The following is a 26,685-nucleotide window of genomic DNA, read 5'->3' as shown; positions in this document are numbered from 1 at the left end:
TTGTCTGAGCTCTTATGATACACAAATACAGTGTTTATAACCAGGATACCCCCCCCCCCCAACTCCCAGGATGCCCGGACAACATATGTGTCCAATCCCGCCCCGTTCCCACAACATGTGTCCAATCCCCCCCTTCCCACAACATGTGTCCAATCCCACCCGCTCCCACAACATGTGTCCAATCCCACCCACTCCTGCAACATGTGTGTCCAATCTCACCCACTCCCGCAACGTGTCCAATCCCGCCCCCTTCTTGCAACATATGTGTCCAATCCCCCCTTCCCACAACGTGTGTCCAATTCCGCCCAGTCCCGCAACATGTGTGTCCAATCCCCCCTGCTCCCACAACATCTGTGTCCAATCCTGCCCACTCCCGCAACATATGTGTCCAATCCCACCCACTCCCGCAACATATGTATCCAATCCCACCACTCCCGCAACATGTGTCCAATCCCGCCCCCTTCCTGCAACATATGTGTCCAAGCCCGCCCACTCCCTCAACACGTGTGTTCCGGCAACTCCCGCAACATATGTGTGCAATCCCACACGCTCCCACAACATGTGTCTAATCCCACCCACTCCTGCAACATGTGTGTCCAATCCCGCTTTCTGTGCACAACATGTGTGTCCAATCTCACCCACTCCCGCAACGTGTCCAATCCCGCCCCCTTCCTGCAACATGTGTCCAATCCCGCCCCCTTCCCACAACATATGTGTCCAATCCTGCCCACTCCCACAATGTGTGTCCAATCCCCCCCGCCCCCTTTCCACAACATATGACCAATCCCAACCACTCCTGCAACGTGTCCAATCCCGCCCCCTTCCCGCAACATGTGTCCAATCCCGCAACATGTGTCCAATCCCACTCATTGCCACAACATGTGTCCAATCCTGCCCCCTTCCCACAACGTGTCCAATCCCACATGTGTCCAATCCCACTCATTGCCACAACATGTGTCCAATCCTGCCCCCTTCCCACAACGTGTCCAATCCCACAACATGTGTCCAATCCCGCCTACTCCCGCAACATGTATGTCTAATCCCGCCCCATTCCTGCAACATATGTCTCCTATCCCACCCACTCCCGCAACATATGTATCCAATCCCGCCTGCGCCCTCAGCCTGTGGGATCTCAATCCTGATGCAGGGCTCCAGTGTGAGGTCTCCCGCTCGCTTCCTGTTGTCATGGTGTCAGATATGGAAGAAGAGAAGCCGGGGTCCATTTATTTTGGATTTTCACCATTTCAAATTTATCGAAAACCATAAGCCAAGGCGCTAACAAACAATCCCTCTGTGCGATGTGATGGAGATCAGATATTTGTCTGTTTCCGCAGATCCCTGGGGTGTATGTTTCATTCCCACTTGGGTGATTTCTCGTCATGTCGTGTTCCACGCCAGCAATTCTCAGATGTTATCTCCATTATCGCTGCGCGGTGGAGGATGATGAAGCCGCCTGGACAATGGCTACTTACACATGGTGCTCAATAACATCATTCTATCACGCCAAAATAACTTCAAAGCTTAGGGTGAAATATATAAATTGGGCTACAATGTGGGATATCATGTGAACCCTGAAACATATAGTAACAATCATAAGAGACAATTCTGCTGCCTGAGATACAGCGTATCCTAGAGGGCTGGTGGGGCAGAGTGCGGCTGTGGTAGTTAGATACGAAAGAGTCCAACTACGTCTCCAGTTCTACCACCACTTTCATATTGGACATGGGTGAGAGGAATAGATGCACATGATGATCAGACACCAAATCCATCTTGGTCATGTCTTTAATAGTGTTGGGCGCGAATATTCGCAATGCGAATATTTATCGCAAATATCGCATATTTGCGAATACAGCGCTATATATTCACAATTACGAATATTAGCTTTTTTTTCTTCACAGTACACATCACAATGATTATCCCTCCCTGCTTTCAGCTTGTGGTATTAACAAGGCTCCAATACTAGTTACTGTGTCAGACTGGCGGGCACCCGAAAATTCGCACATGCAAATTTTCGCACATATTGATCCCTCCCTTCTTTTAGCTCTTTTATCACATGATATTGCACATGCGAATTTTATGGCAAATGCGCATGCAAATTTTATGCCGCATAGTAGAAAAAAAAGGCAGCGAGTATGCAAATTTTGTGAATATATGACGAATATTCGGCCATATTTTCTCAAAATATCGCAAATTCAAATATGGCCTATGCCGCTCAACACTAGTCTTTAAGACGATAGTGTTCTCCATGCCACCGGTATTATAGCAGCCCAATAGTGTGAATTGGTAATGCCCTTAGTGACATTTGCCTCTAGATAATACTCTCTTGCCAGAACAGATGGCATTGCTAACCTCTCGGTGCCCCTCCACTGGTCAAAATGGCTTCTCCAGAGATGCCTCTCCCTCCTTGGCTCTTTAGTACGAAATCTTGATTTGTCTCCGGTTCTACCACCACTTCCATATTGGACATAGGTAAGAGGAATGGATGATAACCAGACACCAAATCCGTCTTGGTAATGTCTTCAAGACCATAGTTAGTGTTCCCCTATCTACCTGTGTTACCCTCCACCGGTCAAAGGGGCTTCTTGAGATGACTGACTTTTTGGCTGTGATGTTGTAGTACGAAACCCATCTACATCTCTAGTTCTAGTGTTACCCATTCTACCGTTATTACAGCAGCCCTATAGTGTGAATCGATAATGTCCCTAGTGGGCATTTGCCTTTAGGGCACTCTATTGGTGGAACAGATGGCATTGTTACCCTATTGCTAATACCCTCCACCAGTTAAAAATGGCTTCTCCGGAGATGACTCTGCCTCCTTGGCTGTGTGGTATGGAACCTAGCTACATCTCTCATTCTACCACCACTTCCATGATGGAGATAGGTAAGAGGAATGGATGCACACGATGGCCACAAACATCAAAGCCATCTATGTCATGTCTTCAAGTCAATACATAGAGGTGCCCACATTAGAGAGATGGCATAGGTCCCCCATGGGTGCCCACACAAGAGAGATGCATAGGTCCCCTATGGGTGCCCTCCACCGGTCATAGTGGTGCCCAAACTAGAGAGATGGCATAGGTCCCCTATGGGTGCCCTCCACCGGTCATAGTGGTGCCCACACTAGAGAGATGGCATAGGTCCCCTATGGGTGCCCTCCACCGGTCATAATGGTGCCACACTAGAGAGATGGCATAGGTCCCCTATGGATGCCCTCCACAGGTCATAGTGGTGCCCACACTATAGAGATGGCATAGGTCCCCTATGGGTGCCCTCCACCGGTCAGAGAACGTCTTCTCCAGAGATGAAGGACTCCCGTTACCTCCTTGGCTGTAATCTAGTAGTACGGTGTTCTTCCAGCCCTTACTCTATCTGGGGGCCTCCAGTAAAGGATATCGACATGGGAACCATCAGGGCACAGGAAGCGAGCAGCGTGAATCGATAACGCTTATCATTTGTCACATATCAATTTTTATGTGGCCAAGAAGACTTCTGCCCGCCTGGATGTCTTACGTGGCCGTAGACGGCACATCTGCCTATGGATGATCGGTAGATGTCATTGATTTGTGTGTTTAGTAGGATGATGTGCGCTTCTCCATGGCGGCGAGGGAAGGGGGCGGGAGGGGGTGCGGTACATACCTACAGACAATACCGGATTCCACACAGACGGCAGGAACAGCGCCCTGGGGACACGTTCTAGCAAATACTTTGGAAAAGCTTTTAGCCACGCAGCTACTGAAACCTTTTAATGGGTCACAGGAAAGATACAAACAGGATGCAAGGCGAATCCTCCGCGACTTATAGGCCAATAAAAAAACCTGCGCATCCTTTGTTCCAGTTCACATTGTCAGGCTGTGATTTTTTTTTTATCATTCTCTCCCCATTAAAATTGGGGTCTGTAAAGAATTCTATATAATTTTGCATATATATTATATGAAATTCAAGCTAGATCTGCAAAACGACAACTCCCAGCATGCCCGGACAGCATGCTGGGAGTTGTCGTTTTGCAATAGTTTTACTGTCCGAGCATACTGGGAGTTGTAGTTTTCAACAGATTGGCTGTGTGGGCATGCTGGGAGTTGTAGGTTTGAAACAGGTCGTCTGTCCAGGCATGCTGGGAGTAGTAGTTTTGGAACAGGCTGTATGGGCATGCTGGGAATTGTCGTTTTGCAACAGTTTGACTGTCCAAGCATACTGGGAGTTGTAGTTTTGCAACAGATTGGCTGTGTGGGCATGCTGGGAGTTGTAGGTTTGAAACAGGTAGTCTGTCCAGGCATGCTGGGAGTAGTAGTTTTGCAACAGGCTGGCTGTATTGGCATGCTGGGAGTTGTCGTTTTGCAACAGTTTGACACTGTCTAAGCATACTGGGAGTTGTAGTTTTGCAACAGATTGGCTGTGCGGGCATGCTGGGAATTGTAGATTGCCAACAGGTTGGCTATCGGGGCATGCTGGGAGTTGAAGTTTTGTAACAGGTTGGCTGTACGAGCATGCTGGAAGTTGTAGGTTTGCAACAGGGTGGCTGTCCAGGCATGCAGGGAGTTGTAGTTTTTGCAACAGATTGGCTGTGCGGGCATGCTGGGAGTTGTAGGTTTGGAACAGGTCATCTGTCCGGGCATGCTGGGAGTGGTAGTTTGGGAATAGGCTGGCTGTCCGGGCATCCTGGGAGTAGTAGTTTTGGAACAGGCTGTCTGGGCATGCTGGGAGTCATAGTATTGTAACAGGTTGACTGTACTGGCACATGCTGGGAGTTGTGGTTTTGCCTACATTGTTGCTGCAACATCGCATCTAATAATGGTCAATATGGCTGCATTGCAGCACGCGTCATATTACGTCTGTGACAGGACTCGCCAGAAGTCGATACAGGCTTGTATTTGTGGTTGCAGGCAGCACACAACGTTACCGTCATGTACTCACTGGTGGCTAATGCGAGCTTCCTACAATTTGTTTCTTGTCTATAGCCAAATATTTTGGTCATAAGACTTTATGTTGGGCAGCAGCACCTGTCATTTTTCGTAAAACTTTTGAAACATCTAATGGGTCATGGTCTCGGTGCTAAGATCCTCACCGATCAGGAGAACGAGCAATGAGATGTCTGCGGTGGAACGTTTCCATCATGGCTGGTAGTGATGATAACCTTTGGATTGGGGATACATTTTCCTGCATGATAGTACTCCTTTAAAGGGGTACTCCGCTGCTAGACATCTTATTCCCTATCCAAAGGATGGGGGATAAGATGTCTGATTGCGGGGGTCCCACAAATACCAGTTCCTGTGCCAGTGGTCTTGACTTCACAGCCATGCCCCCTCCCATAGACATGAATGGACTGTCATGCCTACTGCTCAGGAGAGCCGGGGCCCGTACAGGAGATCGCGGGGGTGTTCCAGCATTCGGACCCCCCGCAATCAGATCCTGCAGATAGGGCTGCGGATCTCCTTTAAGTTGCATCTTAGTTGCTTGCAGTACTACTTTTCACCACTGGTGGAGGTATGTCACTTCCATTGCTACCAATGCAACATCGCCCCCTCTAATACCTTGTAGAAAAGACAGATTTCTTGGAGGGGGGTTGCATGGCACAGGGATTTAAAGGAGACTTGTCAGTAGCACGGAAAGACTCCCCCCAAGCCTTTGACTGTCTGGGAATCCTGCGAGTTGTAGTTTTGCAACAGCTGGAGGTGCCCTGCCTAAGGCCCCATTCACATGGCAGAAATTCTTAGCACAATCCAGCAGAAAACTTCAGCTTGGAAATGCCGTTGCAGCGGAGTTCCAATGGGATTTCCCCCCCCAACCTGCTGCGGCAGAATTTCTGCCCCGGAAACATCTGAATTAAAATTCCAGCCTCCGCAGAGAGATATAGAAATTCTTGAAGACGCATTGCAGTCTAGGGAGACAGCACATTTCTGCGCGGTCCTGCTGCCTACAGAACACATAGAATTTTTTTTTTAAACAGAAATTGTGCAAAAATTCAGTTGTGGGAACTTGTAGATTTTTTATTTTTATTTTTGGACTTTGCTGCAGAAAACAATAGGATTTACTTTTTTTTTTAATAGATTTGTTCTATGGGAAAGCAGATCAATATTCGTGTGAAAACATTCTGCAGCACCCAAGTATATTGCACTTAAAAAAATTCCGTTCTATGCACCATTACAGGTTTCGGCACTTACGCTTTTCAGAACGCATGCCTCAACAAAAGTAAAAAAAAAAAACATCCAATTTAAATGCGATACTATCCCTTTAAATCTGAACGCGCGAAAGCCAACTCCGAATCGTAAAAAAAAAAAAAAAATTTTTTTTTAAAAAATAAATAAACAGCGATAATTCCCCAATGAAGAGATGATATTAACGCTCAAGATTTAAAGCATTTTATTGTTTTACTGAAAACAAAACAGGAAACGAAGACTGAATGTTGGCAATGACCTGGGGGGAGGGGGAGAAGGGGGGGGGGGGCACTTACAATTTATGAGGAAAAAAAAAAAAACTAAAAAAGGAGGGGGATAATAATACACACCCTGGTAGCTGCACTAAAGGACAATTTCGTAAAACAAAATGACAAATTAAAAATCCACCGAAAATGGCAGGTTTTGTGTTTATTTAAAAGAAAAAAAAAAAAAAAACATAAAATATAAAAAAAAAAAATTTGTATTCACACTACGGTTCTGCTAACTTTTTTTTATTTTTGTTATTTTTTTTTTTCTTGAAAAAAAAAAAAAAGAAAAGTCTGCTTCTGGCAATTTATCCTAAAATTCAGAATTCTTTATGGTACAATTGATAGGGTATCTGTTCGGTATATAAATCGGGAGGATATTCAGCACCTTTTTTTTTTTTTTTTTGTTATTTAATCTCTGGAACTTCCAAACTTTATTTTTTTTTTTTTCATATCATAAAAAGATCACATAGGAATTCATCACATGGAAAATACAAGACGTTCCGCTCGCCACTGGTAGAAATCGCTAATGGAAATGTTCAGTGATTTTTTAATCCTAGGCAGGTTCTGGGGTGATTTGCACTTGTTGCCGCCCATCGGATGCCGCCGCCGCCGCCACCACTTATTAGGGCCTTACAGTCTGAGATCAGTACGTGTGGGGAGGAAACAGTCATCGCATTTTTTTCCAAGGCGGAAAGGATTGGGGGGGGGGGGGGGGGAGATGTTAGGGGGACTCTCATTGGTAGCACATCTTGCACATTTAACCCTTTATAAGCTGCAGGATACCACCTTAACACAGACTGGCACTAGTTCCTTGGCATTGGGAAACCTTACGCTTTATGTTATAACCTTAGCTGGATAATTGCAGGTGAAAATGCAAGGCAACAAATGTTTCGCTTTCTCACAACCTCAAAGCTTCCTGCGAGTAGCGAAACATTTGTTTCCTTGCATTTTCACCTGCGATAAGTCTTCAGCCCGGGGTCCGTGTGCCTCGGCGCTGTGTTTTCTTCCATTCTGCATTGTTGGATTCTGTCCTGTTACAATCTAAGAGCACCGGTGGGTCTTGGCCGGTGACGCCCGGAGGTTCGGATTTACACATCCACAGTGAATTTATCGGAGCGGTGCCAGCTACATTTCTTTGTGTGCTATAGATATATATATGTGTGTGTGTGTGTATGTATGTGTATATATATATATATATATATATATATATATATATATATATATATATATATATATTTGCATTTGGACTCTGGTCAATGGTTTTGGAAGAACAGTCGATGAAATCCTTTCACTGAATCTCTACGGGGCCCGTGGTGGCCGTGCGACTGCAGAAGACATATGTTCCACTCGAGTGACAGAAGATTAATACAATTTTTTTTTTTTCTTTTGTCCCTCCCCCCGAGGGGTTAAAAAATACTTTTCACTTGGTAACTCCTTGTCTGCCAAAGTCGCACTCTGGCACTGAAAGGGTTCACCGTAGTCCGTGAATGCTCGTAACAAAGAACAAAAACAAACCAAGTGAAGGAGTCCATGAGACGTCTCCTCTTCTACCTGATGGCCCAGGATCCAGAAGACTCCACTGTCAAGTAAAATTACATCCAGCTTGATTTAAAGAATGGGGGATATCTGTCTTTGGGAACGTTGTCCAGGATTTGGGGGGGGGCTCCTACGGTTTCACACAAAAAAAAAAAAAAAGGGGGGTGAAGGAGGGGGTAAAAATAAAAGAAAGTAACGGTGTCCATGTCTCCTCAGGAGAGGCTGTGTGTGGTGGTGGAACTGGTGTCTGGTAGACCGTTCTCTTGTGGTGCTTCTATAGGGGGCGCTGGCTGGAACTTGGGGGCCACTTTGATCATAGAGTGCTTGCACTTGGGGGAGCCACAGCGGCAGGTGAAGATCTTGCCCTTAATGTCCCAGAAACGGTCACCGTAGTCAAAACTGCGAGAGGAGACAGAAGATGAGATGTCAGGTGATTTACCTGCATAAGGCTTTGTTCACATGGCGGATTTTCTGAGTGGAATTCTGCGTGAAGATTCCGCTGCAGCAGAGTCCCATTTATTTAACCCCTTAAGGACGCAGGACGTAAATGTACGTCCTGGTGAGGTGGTACTTAACGCACCAGGACGTACATTTACGTCCTAAGCATAACCGCGGGCATCGGAGCGATGCCCGTGTCATGCGCGGCTGATCCCGGCTGCTAATCGCAGCCAGGGACCCGCCGGCAATGGCCGACGCCCGCGATCTCGCGGGCGTCCGCCATTAACCCCTCAGGTGCCGGGATCAATACAGATCCCGGCATCTGCGGGAGTTCGCGATTAAAATGAACGATCGGATCGCCCGCAGCGCTGCTGCGGGGATCCGATCATTCATAACGCCGCACGGAGGTCCCCTCTCCTTCCTCCGTGCGGCTCCCGGCGTCTCCTGCTCTGGTCTGTGATCGAGCAGACCAGAGCAGAAGATCACCGATAATACTGATCTGTTCTATGTCCTATACATAGAACAGATCAGTATTAGCAATCATGGTATTGCTATGAATAGTCCCCTATGGGGACTATTCAAGTGTAAAAAAAAATGTAAAAAAATGTAAAAGTAAAAGTAAAAAAAAAGTGAAAAATCCCCTCCCCCAATAAAAAAGTAAAACGTCCGTTTTTTCCTATTTTACCCCCAAAAAGCGTAAAAAACATTTTTTATAGACATATTTGGTATCGCCGCGTGCGTAAATGTCCGAACTATTAAAATAAAATGTTAATGATCCCGTACGGTGAACGGCGTGAACGAAAAATTTTTTAAAAAGTCCAAAATTCCTACTTTTTTAATACATTTTATTAAAAAAAAAATTATAAAAAATGTATTAAAAGTTTTTTATATACAAATGTGGCATCAAAAAAAAGTACAGATCATGGCGCATAAAATGAGCCCCCATACCGCCGCTTATACTGAAAAATAAAAAAGTTATAGGTCATCAAAATAAAGGGATTATAAACGTACTAATTTGGTTAAAAAGTTTGTGATTTTTTTTAAGCGCAACAATAATATAAAAGTATATAATAATGGGTATCATTTTAATCGTATTGACCCTCAGAATAAAGAACACATGTCATTTTTACCAGAAATTGTACGGCGTGAAAACAAAACCTTCCAAAATTAGCAAAATTGCGTTTTTCATTTTAATTTCCCCACAAAAATAGTGTTTTTTGGTTGCGCCATACATTTTATGATATAATGAGTGATGTCATTACAAAGGACAACTGGTCGCGCAAAAAACAAGCCCTCATACTAGTCTGTGGATGAAAATATAAAAGAGTTATGATTTTTAGAAGGCGAGGAGGAAAAAATGAAAACGTAAAAATTAAATTGTCTGAGTCCTTAAGGCCAAAATGGGCTGAGTCCTTAAGGGGTTAAAGAGGTACTCCTGTGGGAAAAATTTTTTTTTTGTTTTTTAATCAACTGGTGCCAGAAAGTTAAACAGATTTGTAAATTACTTCTATTAAAAAATCTTATTCCTTCCAGAACTAATTAGCTGCTGAATACTACAGAGGAAATTCTTTTCTTTTTGGAACACAGTACTCTCTGCTGACATCACGAGCACAGTGCTCTCTGCTGACATCTCTGTCCATTTTAGGAACTGTCCAGGGCAGCATATGTTTGCTATGGGGATTTTCTCCTACTCTGGACAGTTCCTAAAATGGACAGAGATGTCAGCAGAGAGCACTGTGCTAGTGATGTCAGCAGAGAGCACTGTGTTCCAAAAATAAAATAATTTCCTCTGTAGTATTCAGCAGCTAATAAGTACTGGAAGGATTAAGATTTTTCAATAGAAGTAACAAATCTGTTTAACTTTCTGGCACCAGTTGATTAAAAAACAATAAATAAAAAAAAGTTTTACACCAGAGTACCCCTTTAAATTGGATTTTTCTGCGTCGTGCAGAATTCTCACATCTGCCACAGAAATCCCTATCCCGTCATCCGAAGAAATACAGGACCTGTCAAACGTTTCTGCGGAATCCGCTCGGAAATGCATTGCCGTCTAAGGAGACAGAGAGTTTCTGAGCGGTCCTAGTGCCGCCGATTAAAGTAAATGCGCGGAAAGTCTGCTTGTATTGGTTGGCGGACATTTCGCACATTCTTTGGCCTAAGGCAGCGTTCGCAGAAACCACGCCACAGCACCGCACACTGGCAGAAGGCAACAATTTATAATCATTTAAAATTAAGGCAGGGTCCACATTGCGTTTTTGTTTCCGTTTAATGTATACTTTGAAAAAGGAGGAAAAACGCATACGGTAACGGATGCCAAAAAACGAATGCTGCTGTTTGCCGTACAACAGAATCCGTTTCCTATCGACTTAAATCAAAAAACAAAACAAAGAAAATGTAATTAAAATAAATAAAAAATTTAATAAAAATTAAAATTAAAGGACAACTGTAGTGCAAGACTTCTATATATTCCTGTGCCCGGGCCTCAAAAACAAACAAAAACTTATACTTACCTTCCTACGAGCCCCCGTTGGTCCGGCACAGGCCTCACGGTCCGGCAGTGCTGACGTCATTCCACTTCCTGTGGACGCGGCAGAGCCGTCGGTGTATCACTGTCCGCAGCGATGTCCCGCCTCGGCCTTTGGATAGGCTGAGCCCACTGTCATGTAAGGAGCTCTGGCCGTCCCCAGGAAGTGGAATGGCGACAGCACTGCCGGACCGTGAGGCCTGTGCCAACGGGGACCAACGGGGGCTGGTAGGAAGGTAAGTATACGTTTATTTTGTTTGCCAAAGACGCTCATCCAACTTATCCTGTAAGTTAGATTGATAATACAGCAGTGTTTCCCAACAAGTGTGCCTCCAGCTGTTGCAAAACTACAACTCCCAGCATGCCAGGAACATCCAGTTTGCTTTCAGCTATTGCAAAACTACAACTCCCAGCATGCCCTTCATCTATACAAAAGACACCTTCTGCATGTCACTAGAGCAGTGTTTCCTAACCAGTGTGGCCTCATCTGTTGCAAAACTACAACTCCCAGCATGCCCGGACAGCCGTTGGCTGTCCGGGCATGCTGGGAGTTGTAGTTTTGCAACATCTGGCGGATCACTGATTGAAAAACACTGCAGTAAGGTAAGGGAAGTTACGCCTAAATGTCTCAATCTCAGTCTCAAGGGTTTGTACCATGAAAACAGCACCACTCCTGACTACAGGTTGCATGCGGTATTGCAGCAGGTTTTCATTTGCCACTGAATTTTATTAAATTTTTTGACACTTTCCGACAGAGAACGCCAATCTTACCCGATCTGTTCGCCTGCGTGGATCTGTCTACTGCTGAAAAACGCAATGCGGGGGAACCGCAGGTCCTGATGTGACATGAACACCCGGACGGGAAGCAGATTGGGCTCGCACAGGTGGTTGATGAAGCGACTGATGTTGCCGTAGTAGCGGGCGTCGATGCAGTAAACCTCTCCATCCTGTAAACACAACAAGTAAATATTGTTCATGTAAGACAAAGGCGATAAGATCGGATACTGTACAGAGTGCGGTGGTCCAGACCCGGCAGGAGGACTGATGCTTGTGCCTCTCTGGTCCACTGTTTCCCAACCAGGGTGCCTCCAGCTGTTGCAAAACTATAACTCCCAGCATGCCCGGACAGAGACCACCGATTTAAAGAGACACTTAACCTAATGTACTGTCCACCTTTGGCTGTCCAGGCATGCTGGGAGTTGTAGTTTTGCAACAGCTGGAGGCACCCTGGTTGGGAAACACTGGGTAAATCATTTGGCAGCCATGGAATAATTCTTCCCAGCACATGCAGTGGAGATGTTTCTTTATGCAGGGATTCAGATTAATCACATTATCGATAACAGGAAGCGGCTGGTGCGAGCTGGAAGTCACGTGGCGTTAAATTACTTTAGTGGTGCTGGCAACCCTGGCCTGCTGCTGTTATCCCAGAATGCTTTGCAAACACCAGACGCCAAGCAACATTGATTCACTGTTAACACCCCAATACCTGTGTAGTTTTAGTCAAACGAAGAACGGTTCACAAATAGGAGATTATATATATATATATATATATATATATATATATATATATATATATATATATATATATATATAATCAAGACTGGGTGCACTACTATGATGCGTGCCAGTCGGAACTAATGAGGGACATACCTAGACTACTGCACGGTGCTCCCGTGCTTGTATCAGCACAATGGCTAAAGATCGTCATACACTTAAAGGGGAACTCCAACGTTTAACACCTTATCTCCTATCTACAGGATAGGGGACAAGTGTCCAATTGTGATGGGTCTGGACCTCTGGGATGCCCCTGTGGTCTCCAGACCCTAAATTTCTTTACTGCATGGAGCGCTGGGATGGCGCACACTTCACTCTTCATACATTCTCTATGGGAAGGCTGGAGATATCCAGGTACAGCACTTGTGTAACTCTGGGACCCCCCCCCCCCCCCCCCCCCCGTGATTAGACAATCATCCCCCCCTACTCATCATGTTTGTTCCTTCTTTCCCCAGTATTTGCTGCAAGGGAGAATGTTGTGGGGTTTGCATGAAGAACAGAATGTCCAGTGGAAAAACGTCCCTTAAAAACTTACTTTTCATTTAAAGGTGTACTACGGCGAAAATTAAAGGGGTAGTCCAGTGCTGAAAAACTTGCCCCCTATCCTAAGGATAGGGGGATATGTTTCAGATTGCGGGGGGTCCGACCGCTGGAGCCCCCCCCCCCCCATTGTGATCTCCTGTATGGGGCCCCGGCTCGCTGGCCAGATAGCGGCGACCGACACGCCCCCTTAATACATCGCTATGGCAGAGCCGGAGATTGCCGAAGGCAGCGCTCCGGCTTTGTCATAGAGTTGTATTGAGGGGGCGTGTCGGCCGTTGCTTCATGCGGTGGTCAACACGCCCCCTTCCTGCGGGCTGCCGGGACCCCGTACAGGAGATCGCGGGGGGCCACCGCGGTCGGATCCCCCACGACCTGAAACTTATCCCCTTTTCTTAGGATAGGGGATAAGCTTTTCAGCACTGGATATCTCCTTTAACTTATCCCCTATCCTGTGTATGAGTATCTGATCCCGGGGGGTCCTACTGCTGCCCCCCTCCCGCGATCTCAAGAACTGGACCCCGGCGCTATCAGAGAGAAGCTCCATTCATTCTTATGAGAGCACCGATTATGCCCGAGAGCTGTACTCCGGTCTTTTTGGCTCTCCCATAGAAATGAATGATGCAGCACGTGCTCCTTACTGAGCGCCAGCTCCCATCCGGTGACCGCGGAGGCCCCCCAATTATCGGACGCCCCGCGATCAGCTACTTATCCCCCCTACCCTGTGGATAAGTTAATTTTCACCAGAGATCTCCTTTTAATCAGTTAAAAACGAGAAGTCCACCCAACACAGACGGACCTGACATGTTTCGGTCGTCAATTACCTTAATCATAGATCACTAGTTAGGGTCACTGATGACAGAAACACATCTAACCCATCTGTGTTGTGGGGACTTCTCTTGTTTAACTGATAAAAGTTTTTATAGGACATTTTTCTGCTGGACAGTCTGTTTTTTTTATGCCGGTGCAGGATAAAGTGCATCCAAGAGGTTAGAACTGGTTAGAATTGTGTATGTTGCAGGGTTACCATACACATTAGATGGTCAGCCAGTTATACCGACTAGAGATGAGCAAACTTACAGTCAATTCGATTCGTCACAAACTTCTCGGCTCGGCAGTTGATGACTTTTCCTTAAATTAGTTCAGCTTTCAGGTGCTCCGGTGGGCTGGAAAAGGTGGATACAGTCCTAGGAGACTCTTTCCTAGGAATGTATCCACCTTTTCCAGCCCACCGGAGCACCTGAAGGCTGAACTAATTTACGCAGGATAAGTCATCAACTGCCGAGCCGAGAAGTTTGTGACGAATCAAATTTACTGTAAGTTCGCCCATCTCTAATACCGACATTTATCTAAGAGATAGGAGAAAAATAGTCCAGCGCAAGTACAGGAACGGATACTTTATTAATGAAACTTCAATACATGGAGGACACAGACTGATGACGCCTTTCGGCCCTAGCGTCGGGCCTTAGTATGACTAAGGCCCGACGCTAGGGCCGAAACGCATCACCTTGTCTGTGTCCTCCATGTATTGAAGTTTCATTAGTAAAGTATCCGTTCCTGTACTTGCGCTGGACTATTTGTTTCTCCTATCTCTGAGCTGCAGGCGTTGCCCCCACCAGTCCGTGCGCTAAGGGCCGGGGAGTGAGCTGGACTTTCTTTTCTTGGACATTTATCTAAGGCAGTGTTTTCAAACCAGGGTGTCTCCAGCTGTTGCAAAACTACAATTCCCAGCATGCCCGGACAGCCGAAGGCTGTCCGGGCATGCTGGGAATTGTAGTTTTGCAACAGCTGGAGACACCCTGGTTTGAAAACACTGATTATAAGGAGTATGAAATGGAGCAGGGATGAGGTGGGAAGCTCAAATTCCCCGCCACCACCCTACAGAGCACAGGCTGCTGTAAACAGCAACCCTTCAATTTACCTACAGCAAAGCAAGTGGCATAAAACAGCTGCCATTCCCATTTGCTCTAACCTACTGACACATATAGCCCCCATTCCATAAAATGTTGCTAAAATTCTTTGGTTCTGAGGGGCTGAAGGCGAGGAGGGCAATCGAGACTTTGCCACCGCAAGAAAATATATAAAATAAAGAAATAAAGAAAAAGTAACACAAATGAGGCCACTGCTGTCAGAGGAGGAGCTGTGTGTTTTTTTTATGTCCCGGGGAACCAAGAGAAAAGCAGAGGAAGAAGGGAAGGGGGGAGGTCGGGGCTCCTTTCTTCTCAGCAGTGAACAACTGCACAAGCCAACTTTAATTACCACTGCTAATTTCAGCCACGTCGGGTCCCCGAGCAGAAAGATGCATTAAAGGAGCTGGCCGTGCCTTGTGGGCATCATCCGTAATGATCTTTAATGGACGGCCGATGCCAATGGCGTACAATTAAAGTGGTTGGTGGGGAGCGGTCAAGTGTGGAGGATTAGAGTACATTGCACAGCAGCCGCCAGTCTCCTGCATGCTCGGACAGCTCCGGTGGCTTTCCCAGAATGTAGGCGCTTATGCATTTCGTCTGTGGAGTATAAAACTTCCTGGAAATGATAAGACTGAAGACGTAAGAATGAGAACAGTATGATCGGTAATGATCGCTACCCCGTCAGACATGGCTCACAAGGGAGTTTACCTGCAACACTAGAGACGTGTGATGTAAGACGACTGCAAGGCTGCAATTTCTAATGCCCTCTAGGGCAGTGTTCTTTAAAATTTTTAGCCTCCAGATGTTGCAAAACTACAACTCCCAGCATGCCCAGACAGCCTTTTCTCTCTATCAGTCGGGGGGGGGGGGGGGGGGTTTGAACACTCAGACCCTGACCCATAAAAACTTTTAACATGACTCTAGGGCAGTATTTTCCAACCATGTGTCTTCAGCTGTTGCAAAACTACAACTCTTAGCATGCCCGGACAGCCAAAGGCTGTCCGGGCATGCTGGGAGTTGTAGTCTTGCAACAGCTGAAGGCACCGTGGTTGGAAAATACTGCCCTAGGACACGTCAAAAGTAAAAAAAAATTATTTATTAACGGGTACACTTTACTGGGCAAGGAGGCCTCTGATAGGAAATGTCAGTCGGCAAGTTAGTCTATGTAACGTTCATTGTTCCTACATTAGTGTTATGAACTTTGACCCTTCGCTACATATGATAAGAGGAAAAGGACATAACACAAATGTAGGAACAATGAACGTTAATTAAAGGAGATATCCAGTGGTGAAAAACTTATCCCCTATCCTAAGGATAGGGGATACGTTTCAGACCACGGGGGGTCCGACCACTGGCTCCAACAGCCCGCAGGAAGGGGGCGAGTTGAACACCACATGAAGCGGCGGCTGACACGCCCCCTCAATACAACTCTATGACAGTGCCGGAGTGCTGCATTCGGCAATCTCCGGCTCTGCCATAGAGTTGTATTGAGGGGGCATGTCGGCCACCGCTTCGTGCGGGGGTCAACACCCACTATCTGGCCAGCGAGGCGGGACCCCGTACAGGAGATCACAGGCGGCCCCAGCGGTCAGACCCCCGGCGATATGAAACTTATCCCCTATCCTTAGGATAGGGGATAAGTTTTTCACCACTGGACTACCCCTATATAAATAAATAAATAATACTAAAAACACTACAGGCAGGTCTGCTGAAGACGTCAATTTAGTTTGCATGGTCTGGATGCACACGTTGGGGGAGAACAAGGATCAGGCATGCTGGGTTGTAGGAAACATACAGGTGCCGGAGGAATCTGGAGACAGCTAATTCCGTTCTCCAAACTGGAAACAAATGGAAAGTTTGCTACGACGAATCAGTCCAGGTAAAACGTATCATATCCTAAATTGCAGACTTTATCCGTCAACCATCCGCTTGTGAGAAGCACATTGGTTATGTCGCCCCCATTGAGGGCAGCATAACTGGTTCTCAGCCTTTCCAGTCACTGACAGTAAGTATTGTAGTCGTCTAGTATAGGAGAATGCTGCAGAACTACATAAAAGCAGTAAAAACAAACAAACTACAGTGACCGGCTATGAACATCTGTGTACGGCCTCAGTACATATCGCAGCTTCACGACCACTAAGGAGGTGCTAGAAACCCACCTTATTGTCCAGGTCGAACAAATAGGTGTCATCCTCGCGGACATCTGCCTCCGTATCAGAAATTAATTCTCCCACGTACCTGGTAAGAAGAAAAAACAACATAGGAATAGGCATTGAATACACAGTACAGTGATCCCTCAACTTACAATGGCCTCAACATTCAATAGTTTCAACATATAATGGTCTTTTCTGGACCATTGTAAGTTGAAACCAGACTCAACATACAATGTTACAGACAGTCCAGATCTGTGAAACGTGTCAATGGCCGGAAGAACTGACCAATCAGAATGGGCAATTTACTGGTAAAACACCTGTATTACTGAAGCGTATGCACTGACTGGTGTCTGGTAGCGCCCCCTACAGTACAGGGAGGCATTACATGTTCTGTACTACTCTTTACCTGTATTACTGAAGTGTATGCACTGACTGGTGTCTGGTAGCACCCCCTACAGTACAGGATGGTATTACATGTCCTGTACTCTTTACCTGTATTACTGAAGCGTATGCACTGACTGGTGTCTGGTAGCGCCCCCTACAGTACAGGGAGGTATTACATGTTCTGTACTCTTTACCTGTATTACTGAAGTGTATGCACTGACTGGTGTCTGGTAGCGCCCCCTACAGTACAGGGAGGCATTACATGTTCTGTACTACTCTTTACCTGTATTACTGAAGTGTATGCACTGACTGGTGTCTGGTAGCGCCCCCTACAGTACAGGGAGGTATTACATGTTCTGTACTCTTTACCTGTATTACTGAAGCGTATGCACTGACTGGTGTCTGGTAGCGCCCCCCTACAGTACAGGATGGTATTACATGTCCTGTACTCTTTACCTGTATTACTGAAGTGTATGCACTGACTGGTGTCTGGTAGCTCCCCCTACAGTACAGGGAGGTATTACATGTCCTGTACTCTTTACCTGTATTACTGAAGCGTATGCACTGACTGGTGTCTGGTAGCGCCCCCTACAGTACAGGGAGGTATTACATGTTCTGTACTCTTTACCTGTACCAGGGTTAGCTGCTCCTTTGGACACCAGGTGAGGACGGCTCCATGTTACCCTGAAAAAGCTCCTGTCCTCTACATAGACCAGTGTTTCCCAAGCAGGGTGCCCCAGCTGTTGCAAAACTACAACTCCCAGCATGCCCGGACAGCCTTTGGCTGTCCGGGCATGCTGGGAGTTGTAGTTTTGCAACAGCTGGAGGCTCCCTGCTTGGGAAACACTGACAGACAGTGATTACAGCTCCCAGCAGATCTTTCTTATTTTTATATGTAAGGATTTGCTTTATCTATATTAGTTATCTACTTATTTTAGTTTAATCCTCACTTTTTCCTATTTTTGGATGACATTTTGGTGCCTTTAGAACCAATTACCAGGTTTCCATAGAGTTCTGGTCTCAACATACAATGGTTTCAACATACAATGGTCGTCCTGGAACCAATTAATATTGTAACTTGAGGGACCACTGTATAACATAACTGTATTACAGAGAAAATGTGCACTATTATACAGAGCATTAACAAGACTGTCAAGGGCATGCTGGGAGTTGTAGTTTTGAAACACTTTGAGAAGCCTGCAGTCAGCTGTAGGGACAATACAGATATTGAATTGATCTCATCGTATGTATTAGATCATAGAGAATTGTTATAAAAGTAACTTGGACCCAGTGGAGCTGGGACATTAATGTAGCTTTTGTAATGTAACGCTTTAACCCGGCTGACTGCATGTAGCATGAGGGACTTGTGGCCGATCCCTCGCAGATTTCACTGAATGTGTTTTCCATCGTGCAGAAAATTCCTTCAGTGCTTAAACAGGGCAGAAAATCTTGTCTTCAGGCAACGTGCAGGATAAACATTCAGCAAACCCCACCTTGTGGAGAGAGCTGGTGTGCGGTGTTACATATGGCCAAAAACAGCAGAGAGCCGAACTGGAACACCTCTACAATGCCATCACACTCCATACAGCAGCACAATAACCAGCAGGACAGATAGACGGGCAGAGCCGTCCTGACAGATGCAGATATATTCAGTATTAAAGGGGTACTCCGGTGGAAAACTTTATATTTTTAAATCAACTGATGCCAGAAAGTTAAACAGATTTGTAAATTACTTCTATTAAAAAAAATCTTAATCCTTTCAGTACCTATTAGCGGCTGTATACTACAGAGTAAATTTTTTTCTTTTTTTAATTCCTTTCTGTCTGACCACAGTGCTTTCTGCTGACACCTCTGTCCATGTCAGGATCTGTCCAGAGTAGGAGAAAATCACCATAGGAAACATATGCTGCTCTGTACAGCATATGTCAGCAGAGGTGACAGCAGAGAGCACTGTGGTCGTGACAGAAAATAAACCCCATAAGAAAAGAATACAGCCGAATTATGTAGTATACAGCCGCTAATAAGTACTGGAAGGATTAAGAATTTTTAATAGAAGTAATTTACAAATCTGTTTAACTTTCTGGCACCAGTTGATTATATATATATGTACAGAAGTTGTAGGAAAACAGCACATCCAAAAAAGGCCAAATATGTTATGGTGCTCGCAGGTCCAGACCCGGGTCAGGGATCCATTTTAAACAAAAAGAGAATATCCACAGCACACATCCAATAGGTGAAAAATCAAAGGTGATTTATTCCATCAAACAGAGTGTCCAGAACAATCTGTTTGATGGAACAAATCACCTTTGATTTTTCACCTATTGGATGTGTGCTGTGGATATTCTCTTTATATATATATATATATATATATATATATATATATATATATATAATATGCCTCTGTGTGAACTGTTCACACAGAGGCATATTCATAGTGTAGGGTCCGTCCCAGAATGAGGTCACCTTACCGTGGTGGGACAATCCATCCTATTTGGCCGCAAAATTCACAAGCTAAGTACCTCATAATTTCATAGTTTCATTTTTTGCACTATAGCTGTATAGCATTTCATGTTTTATCTATATCTTTGTGCTAGCAGTGTGCTGCTGTATTCTCTTGTTGCTATATATATATATATATATATATATATATATATATATATATATATATATATATATATATATATAAAAGTTTTCCATCAGAATACCCCTTTGACTACAGGGTGCCAACATGCAGAGAACGCGGCAAGAAATCACAGGCTCATCACTTACTCGCACACAAATGTCCCCATGGGAATCTCCTGCAGCGACCGCACTCCCCAGCCCATATTTTTGGTCCGGTACAGTTGTAATCTGGCTCTGAGGAAAAGGAAACAATTAAATACAATTACAAGAATGCTCAATATCTGATAAATTATCTGTCTTTACTGGTCTTAATCATATAAAAGGTCAGAGAAGAGTTTAGCCACTGCGTCAAAAACACTATAGTGGCCCATACACATTACACGAAAGAAAGGAATAGAGAAGCTAGAATGAGGGCAGAAGTACAGTGACCCCCTGACCTACGATGGCCCCGACATATGATCAAATCGACATACGATGGCCTCTCAGAGGCCATCGCATGTCGATGTCAGCATCGACATACGATGCTTTTTTTATATCGGGGCCATCGAATTAAGTGCTATCCATCAGTGCCAAATGCTTAAGCTGCTGCCGGATAGCAGCTTAATGTTCCCCGTGTGGTGCGGTAAGTATTACTTACCCCTCCACAATGCTCCGGGGTGCCCTCCAGGTCCAGCGCTGGTCTTCCGGTGTCTTCTCGGCCCTCTCCGATGACGTCAATACGCTGCTGCGCACGCCATCCAATAGGAATGGCGTATGCAGCGGCGTAATGACGTCGCTACGCAGGCCCAGTAAGGCCTTGCGGAAGAAAGCAGAGGACCGGAGAAGACAGCAGAGGACCGGAGAAGACAGCGGAGAGCCCAGCGGAGGCCTGGGGTCACCATCGGGAGCGGAGGGGACACCATCTCGAGCGGCGGGGACAGGTGAGAACAGCTTCCTATACTTTACATTGCACGAATCCCTCAACATACGATGGATTCGACAAACGATGGCTCGTTTGGAACGAATTACCATCGTATGTTGAGGGACCACTGTAGATCGATGTGAGATCAATACATATGTAATAGGTACATGACAGATATATATATATATATATATATATATAGAAAAACTGCTAGACTGACAAGAATATTGTGGTGCTTCCATTGGCCTTGAGGTGTTACTGAGAAGCATTGAGATAAAGACTGTAAAACCACTTACTTCAAACCATTCTGCACCACTCTGTTGCGGCAGTTCCGCCAGCAGGAGCAGGCATGGTTACATTCAAAGATAAGTGGCGGTTCCACCATGTTGAATTCCGGCAAAAGGCGTCCGCTCTAAAAGAGGCAAGTACATTTTTATAGCCATTAGCACAATGTCAACAGGTACAAACTATGACAATAAGAAAGTAATGGTATTCCTGGTTAATTTAAAGAGGACAATAATATCCACAGGATAGGCCAGTGTTTTCCAACAGGGGTGCCTCCAGCTGTTGCAAAACTACAACTCCCAGGGGTGTTTTCCAACCAGGGTGCCTCCAGCTGTTGCAAAACTACAACTACAGGGTGCCTCCAGCTGTTGAAAAACTACAACTCCCAGCATGCCCGGACAGCCTTCGGCTGTCCAGGCATACTGGGAGTTGTAGTTTTGCAACAGCTGGAGGCACCCTGGTTAGGAAACACCAGGATAGGCCATCAACATCAGTCTGTGGGGTTCTGACTTTGGCACCTCTGCTGATCAGCTGACTGAACGGGCCCAGATGCTCTGGTAAGCGCCAATCATTGGGAAGGAGCTCAGCCTCATTTAAGTCAGTTGATCTGTGAGTCAGGCCCCCAAAAATCTGATACTTATGACGTATTCTAAAGGATAAGTCACAATTATCATAGTCCTGGAAAATCTTTGTGATGTAACAAATTTTTCATAACGAACACTAGGGGCTCGATTACATTATTTAAAGGGGTTATCCGGGAAAAAAATTATTTTTATACATCAACTGGCTCCAGAAAGTTAAACTGATTTGTAAATTACTTCTATTTAAATTTTTTTTTTATCCTTTCAGTACTTATGAGCTGCTGAAGTTGAGTTGTTCTTTTCTGTCTAAGTGCTCTCTGATGACACCTGTCTCGGGAACTGTCCAGAGTAGAAGCAAATCCCCATAGCAAACCTCTTCTACTCTGTGCAGTTCCCGAGACAAGCAGAGATGTAAGCACTGTTGCCAGACAGAAAACAACAACTCAACTTTAGCAGCTGAAAATTATTGGAAGGATTAAGATTTTTTTAATAGAAGTAATTTACAAATCTTTTTAACTTTCTGGAGCCAGTTGATATATATATATATATATATATATATATATATATATATATATATATATAAAAATATAAGTTTTTCCTGGAATAACCCTTTAATGTACATAACTCAATATAATGACCTATATATTTTTTTTTTGATCCACCCTTATTTTACATCAACAAATTAACAAAACTTTACCAATTGATACCGGCAATACCTACCTTATCATACCAACACCTCATGCTCAGCTGGCTGCACATACAGTTACTAGAGGAACAGTCGTCTATACATACACAGTACTATAAAGAAATATAAAAAAAAAAAATTATTAATGGATTATTTCCTGCAGCAGAAAATGTCTGTGCTCACCGCAGTGGGCGCTGCCAAGGTGCCCGTACCTGAAGGTGGGTAATATTTCGGTCCACATTGAGTGGGGAGGTCACGCAGTTCTGGGAGACATACTTGTAATTGATGGGGCAAGGTTCGGAGTCTTCCCCATTGATGCAGGGTATTGGGACATTCTCGTAGCCCCTTGATATATCCCTTAAGAAAAAAAGTTTATAAAAGAAATTCTGAACCAAAACCAAAAAAAGGGACAAAGCCAAAACGGTAAAAGCCAAAGAAGAACCGGTGCTACTTACCTGTTCATTACGATCTCCTGTTTTGGCTTCTCAGATGAGTTACTGCTCTTCTTCAGAGCTGTCCAGACTTGAGAGTTTGGGCTGCAACATTCCAGTGGGGTTTCACCTTCCTTGTTTTTCAGATTAACCTCAGCACCGTGAGTCAAAAACACCCTTAGACAAGAATTGACAGGTAAGTCTTACAACCAGCACCTCACCCCAAAACATGAACAGCCCTTGATCGAAACTACTATGATCACTAAACTCTGAACAGGCAATAGGGTAATTAAGGGTTACTATAACTAATGTATTAATAAAGAGAACTTTCATTCCAAAAATCTAACAAATTCTTAGTATCTTGTGGACGAGGGTGAATATTTCTCACATGACATCATAAATTAGTTAAACAGATCTATATGACAAAAAGTGCACATAGGAAAAAGCTCGCTCTGACTTACGTGACGCATTCGTATCGGTTTTCCCGAGCAGCAATGTGAAGAGGAGAATCTCCATGTATGTTGACAGCTTTGAGGTCACATTTAGAGGCCAGAAGGATCTCGGCAATTTCAACAGATCCTGCAAACGCTGCCCAGTGCAGGCATATGTTCTCCTCCTGAAATAGAAGAGAGGATCGGGATTAATCTACATAAAATGGTGAATATAGTCTGAATATATTACTCACATAATAGGGATCCTGAGTTATATCCTGTATTATACTGCAGAGCTGTACTCACTATTCTGCTGGTGAGGTCACTGTGTACATACATTACATTACTTATCCTGTACTGATCCTGAGTTATATCCTGTATTATACTCCAGAGCTGTACTCACTATTCTGCTGGTGAGGTCACTGTGTACATACATTACATTACTTATCCTGTACTGATCCTGAGTTATATCCCGTATTATACTCCAGAGCTGTACTCACTATTCTGCTGGTGAGGTCACTGTGTACGTACAGTACATTACTTATCCTGTACTGATCCTGAGTTATATCCTGTATTATACTCCAGAGCTGTACTCACTATTCTGCTGGTGAGGTCACTGTGTACATATATTACATTACTTATCCTGTACTGATCCTGAGTTATATCCTGTATTATACTCCAGAGCTGTACTCACTATTCTGCTGGTGAGGTCACTGTGTACATACATTACATTACTTATCCTGTACTGATCCTGAGTTATATCCTGTATTATACTCCAGAGCTGTACTCACTATTCTGCTGGTGAGGTCACTGTGTACATACATTACATTACTTATCCTGTACTGATCCTGAGTTATATCCTGTATTATATTCCAGAGCTGTACTCACTATTCTGCTGGTGAGGACACTGTGTACATACATTACATTACTTATCCTGTACTGATCCTGAGTTATATTCTGTATTATACTCCAGAGCTGCACTCACTATTCTGCTGGTGAGATCACTGTGTACATACATTACTTATCCTGTACTGATCCTGAGTTATATCCTGTATTATACTCCAGAGCTGTACTCACTATTCTGCTGGTGGGGTCACTGTGTACATACATTACATTACTTATCCTGTACTGATCCCGAGTTATATCCTGTATTATACTCCAGAGCTGTACTCACTATTCTGCTGGTGAGGTCACTGTGTACATACATTACATTACTTATCCTGTACTGATCCTGAGTTATATCCTGTATTATACCCCAGAGCTGTACTCACTATTCTGCTGGTGGGGTCACTGTGTACGTACAGTACATTACTTATCCTGTACTGATCCTGAGTTATATCCTGTATCATACTCCAGAGCTGTACTCACTATTCTGCTGGTGAGGTCACTGTGTACATACATTACATTACTTATCCTGTACTGATCCCGAGTTATATCCTGTATTATACTCCAGAGCTGTACTCACTATTCTGCTGGTGAGGTCACTGTGTACATACATTACATTACTTATCCTGTACTGATCCTGAGTTATATCCTGTATTATACTCCAGAGCTGTACTCACTATTCTGCTGGTGAGGTCACTGTGTACATACATTACTTATCCTGTACTGATCCTGAGTTATATCCTGTATTATACCCCAGAGCTGTACTCACTATTCTGGTGGTGGGGTCACTGTGTACATACATTACATTACTTATCCTGTACTGATCCTGAGTTATATCCTGTATTATACTCCAGAGCTGTACTCACTATTCTGCTGGTGAGGTCACTGTGTACATACATTACTTACCCTGTACTGATCCTGAGTTATATACTGTATCATACTCCAGAGCTGCACTCACTATTCTGCTGGTGAGGTCACTGTGTACATACATTACTTATCCTGTACTGATCCTGAGTTATATCCTGTATTATACTCCAGAGCTGTACTCACTATTCTGCTGGTGAGGTCACTGTGTACATACATTACATCACTTATCCTGTACTGATCCTGAGTTATATCCTGTATTATACTCCAGAGCTGTACTCACTATTCTGCTGGTGAGGTCACTGTGTACATACATTACATTACTTTTCCTGTACTGATCCTGAGTTATATCAATAAAAAAAAAAATGTATATATTATATATACATATATATTATATATATATATATATATATATATACACACACACACATATACATATATATATATATATATATACACATATACATACATATATATATATATATATATACACATATACATATACATATATATATATATATATACACACACACACAAAACTCACATTATCCCGAATGTTGATGTCCGCTCCACTGGAATGTAACAGCTTAACTAGCTCCACATGCTTGTATTCGGTAGCCCAAATCATTGGGGTCCAGCCGCCATCATCCTAGAGAAAAAGTAAAGAATGGGTGACTGGGAAGCTACGCGACCTAGTCAGAGGATGGACTGATTACAGTGGTCCCTCAAGATACGATGGTAATTAGTTCCAAACGACCCATCGTTTGTCCAATCCATCGTATGTTGAGGGATCCGTGCAATGTAAAGTATAGGAAGCTGTACTCACCTGTCCCCGCCGCTCCGGACCAGGTCCTCACCGCTCCAGATGCTGTCCCACTGCTCCGGTGTCTTCTTCGCGATCCTCCGGCTTCTTCCGCAGGGTTCGGGCCTCGCTTTCTGGTGACGTTATTACGCTGCTGCGTCGGCCCAGCGTGCGTAGTGACGTAATAACGACGCCGGAATGCGAGGCTCGGACCCTGGAGAAGATGCGGAAGAGGCCGGAGGATCGCAAAGCGGAGCAGCGGGAATAGGTGAGCGAACCTGCCCGGGATGCTTAAACTGCTATCCGACAGCAGCTTAAGCATTTTGCGCTGTTGGATAGCAGTTAATGCGATGGCCCCGACATATAGAAGCATCGTATGTCGATGCTGACATCGACATGCGATGGCCTCTGAGAGGCCATCGTATGTCGATTTTATCATATGTCGGGGCCATCGCATGTCGGGGGGTTACTGTATTATTATTATTTGTGTTCTTCCAATAATACGTCATCAATGCCTCAATAGTTGGAGGGGGGCACTGACCTCTAGGACCCCCACAGGTTCATAAAATAGAGAAATACAAGATATTACCTGATCAGGAAGCTTTTTGGGTTGTACCTTCTCAGATCAGACATTGATAGCACATCATGGTCATATGCCATCAGTGTCTATTGATACAGGACCCCTTTAGCAGGCTTGAACTGATGTGTCCTATGGCTCAATGTCTTCCCAACACAAAG

The 26,685-nt window shown here is 44.7% G+C and overlaps 1 protein-coding gene across 9 annotated transcripts in view; it reads right to left on the bottom strand.

Annotated features, from left to right (window-relative positions):
- Positions 1–6,367: 6,367 nt before the first annotated feature.
- The window catches only part of EHMT1 (euchromatic histone lysine methyltransferase 1), a 125,300-nt gene continuing 104,982 nt past the window's right edge, over positions 6,368–26,685 (bottom strand). For all 9 annotated transcript variants that reach the window (XM_056538654.1, XM_056538655.1, XM_056538662.1 and 6 more), the window contains exons 18-27: positions 25,690–25,794; positions 23,427–23,581; positions 22,990–23,142; positions 22,747–22,891; positions 22,570–22,647; positions 21,280–21,395; positions 20,230–20,316; positions 17,083–17,161; positions 11,691–11,866; positions 6,368–8,356 (exon numbers count right to left, since the gene is read on the bottom strand). In XM_056538654.1, the coding sequence (XP_056394629.1) occupies positions 8,170–8,356; positions 11,691–11,866; positions 17,083–17,161; positions 20,230–20,316; positions 21,280–21,395; positions 22,570–22,647; positions 22,747–22,891; positions 22,990–23,142; positions 23,427–23,581; positions 25,690–25,794 (1,281 nt within the window). In that variant the 3' untranslated portion in view covers positions 6,368–8,169. The remainder of the gene's footprint in view (positions 8,357–11,690; positions 11,867–17,082; positions 17,162–20,229; positions 20,317–21,279; positions 21,396–22,569; positions 22,648–22,746; positions 22,892–22,989; positions 23,143–23,426; positions 23,582–25,689; positions 25,795–26,685) is intronic.

Source organism: Hyla sarda, chromosome 9 (assembly GCF_029499605.1).
Source record: "Hyla sarda isolate aHylSar1 chromosome 9, aHylSar1.hap1, whole genome shotgun sequence".
Classification (NCBI taxonomy): domain Eukaryota; kingdom Metazoa; phylum Chordata; class Amphibia; order Anura; family Hylidae; genus Hyla; species Hyla sarda.
The sequence above is the reverse complement of the archived record's forward strand: the minus strand, read 5'-3'. Positions and strand labels throughout refer to the sequence as shown.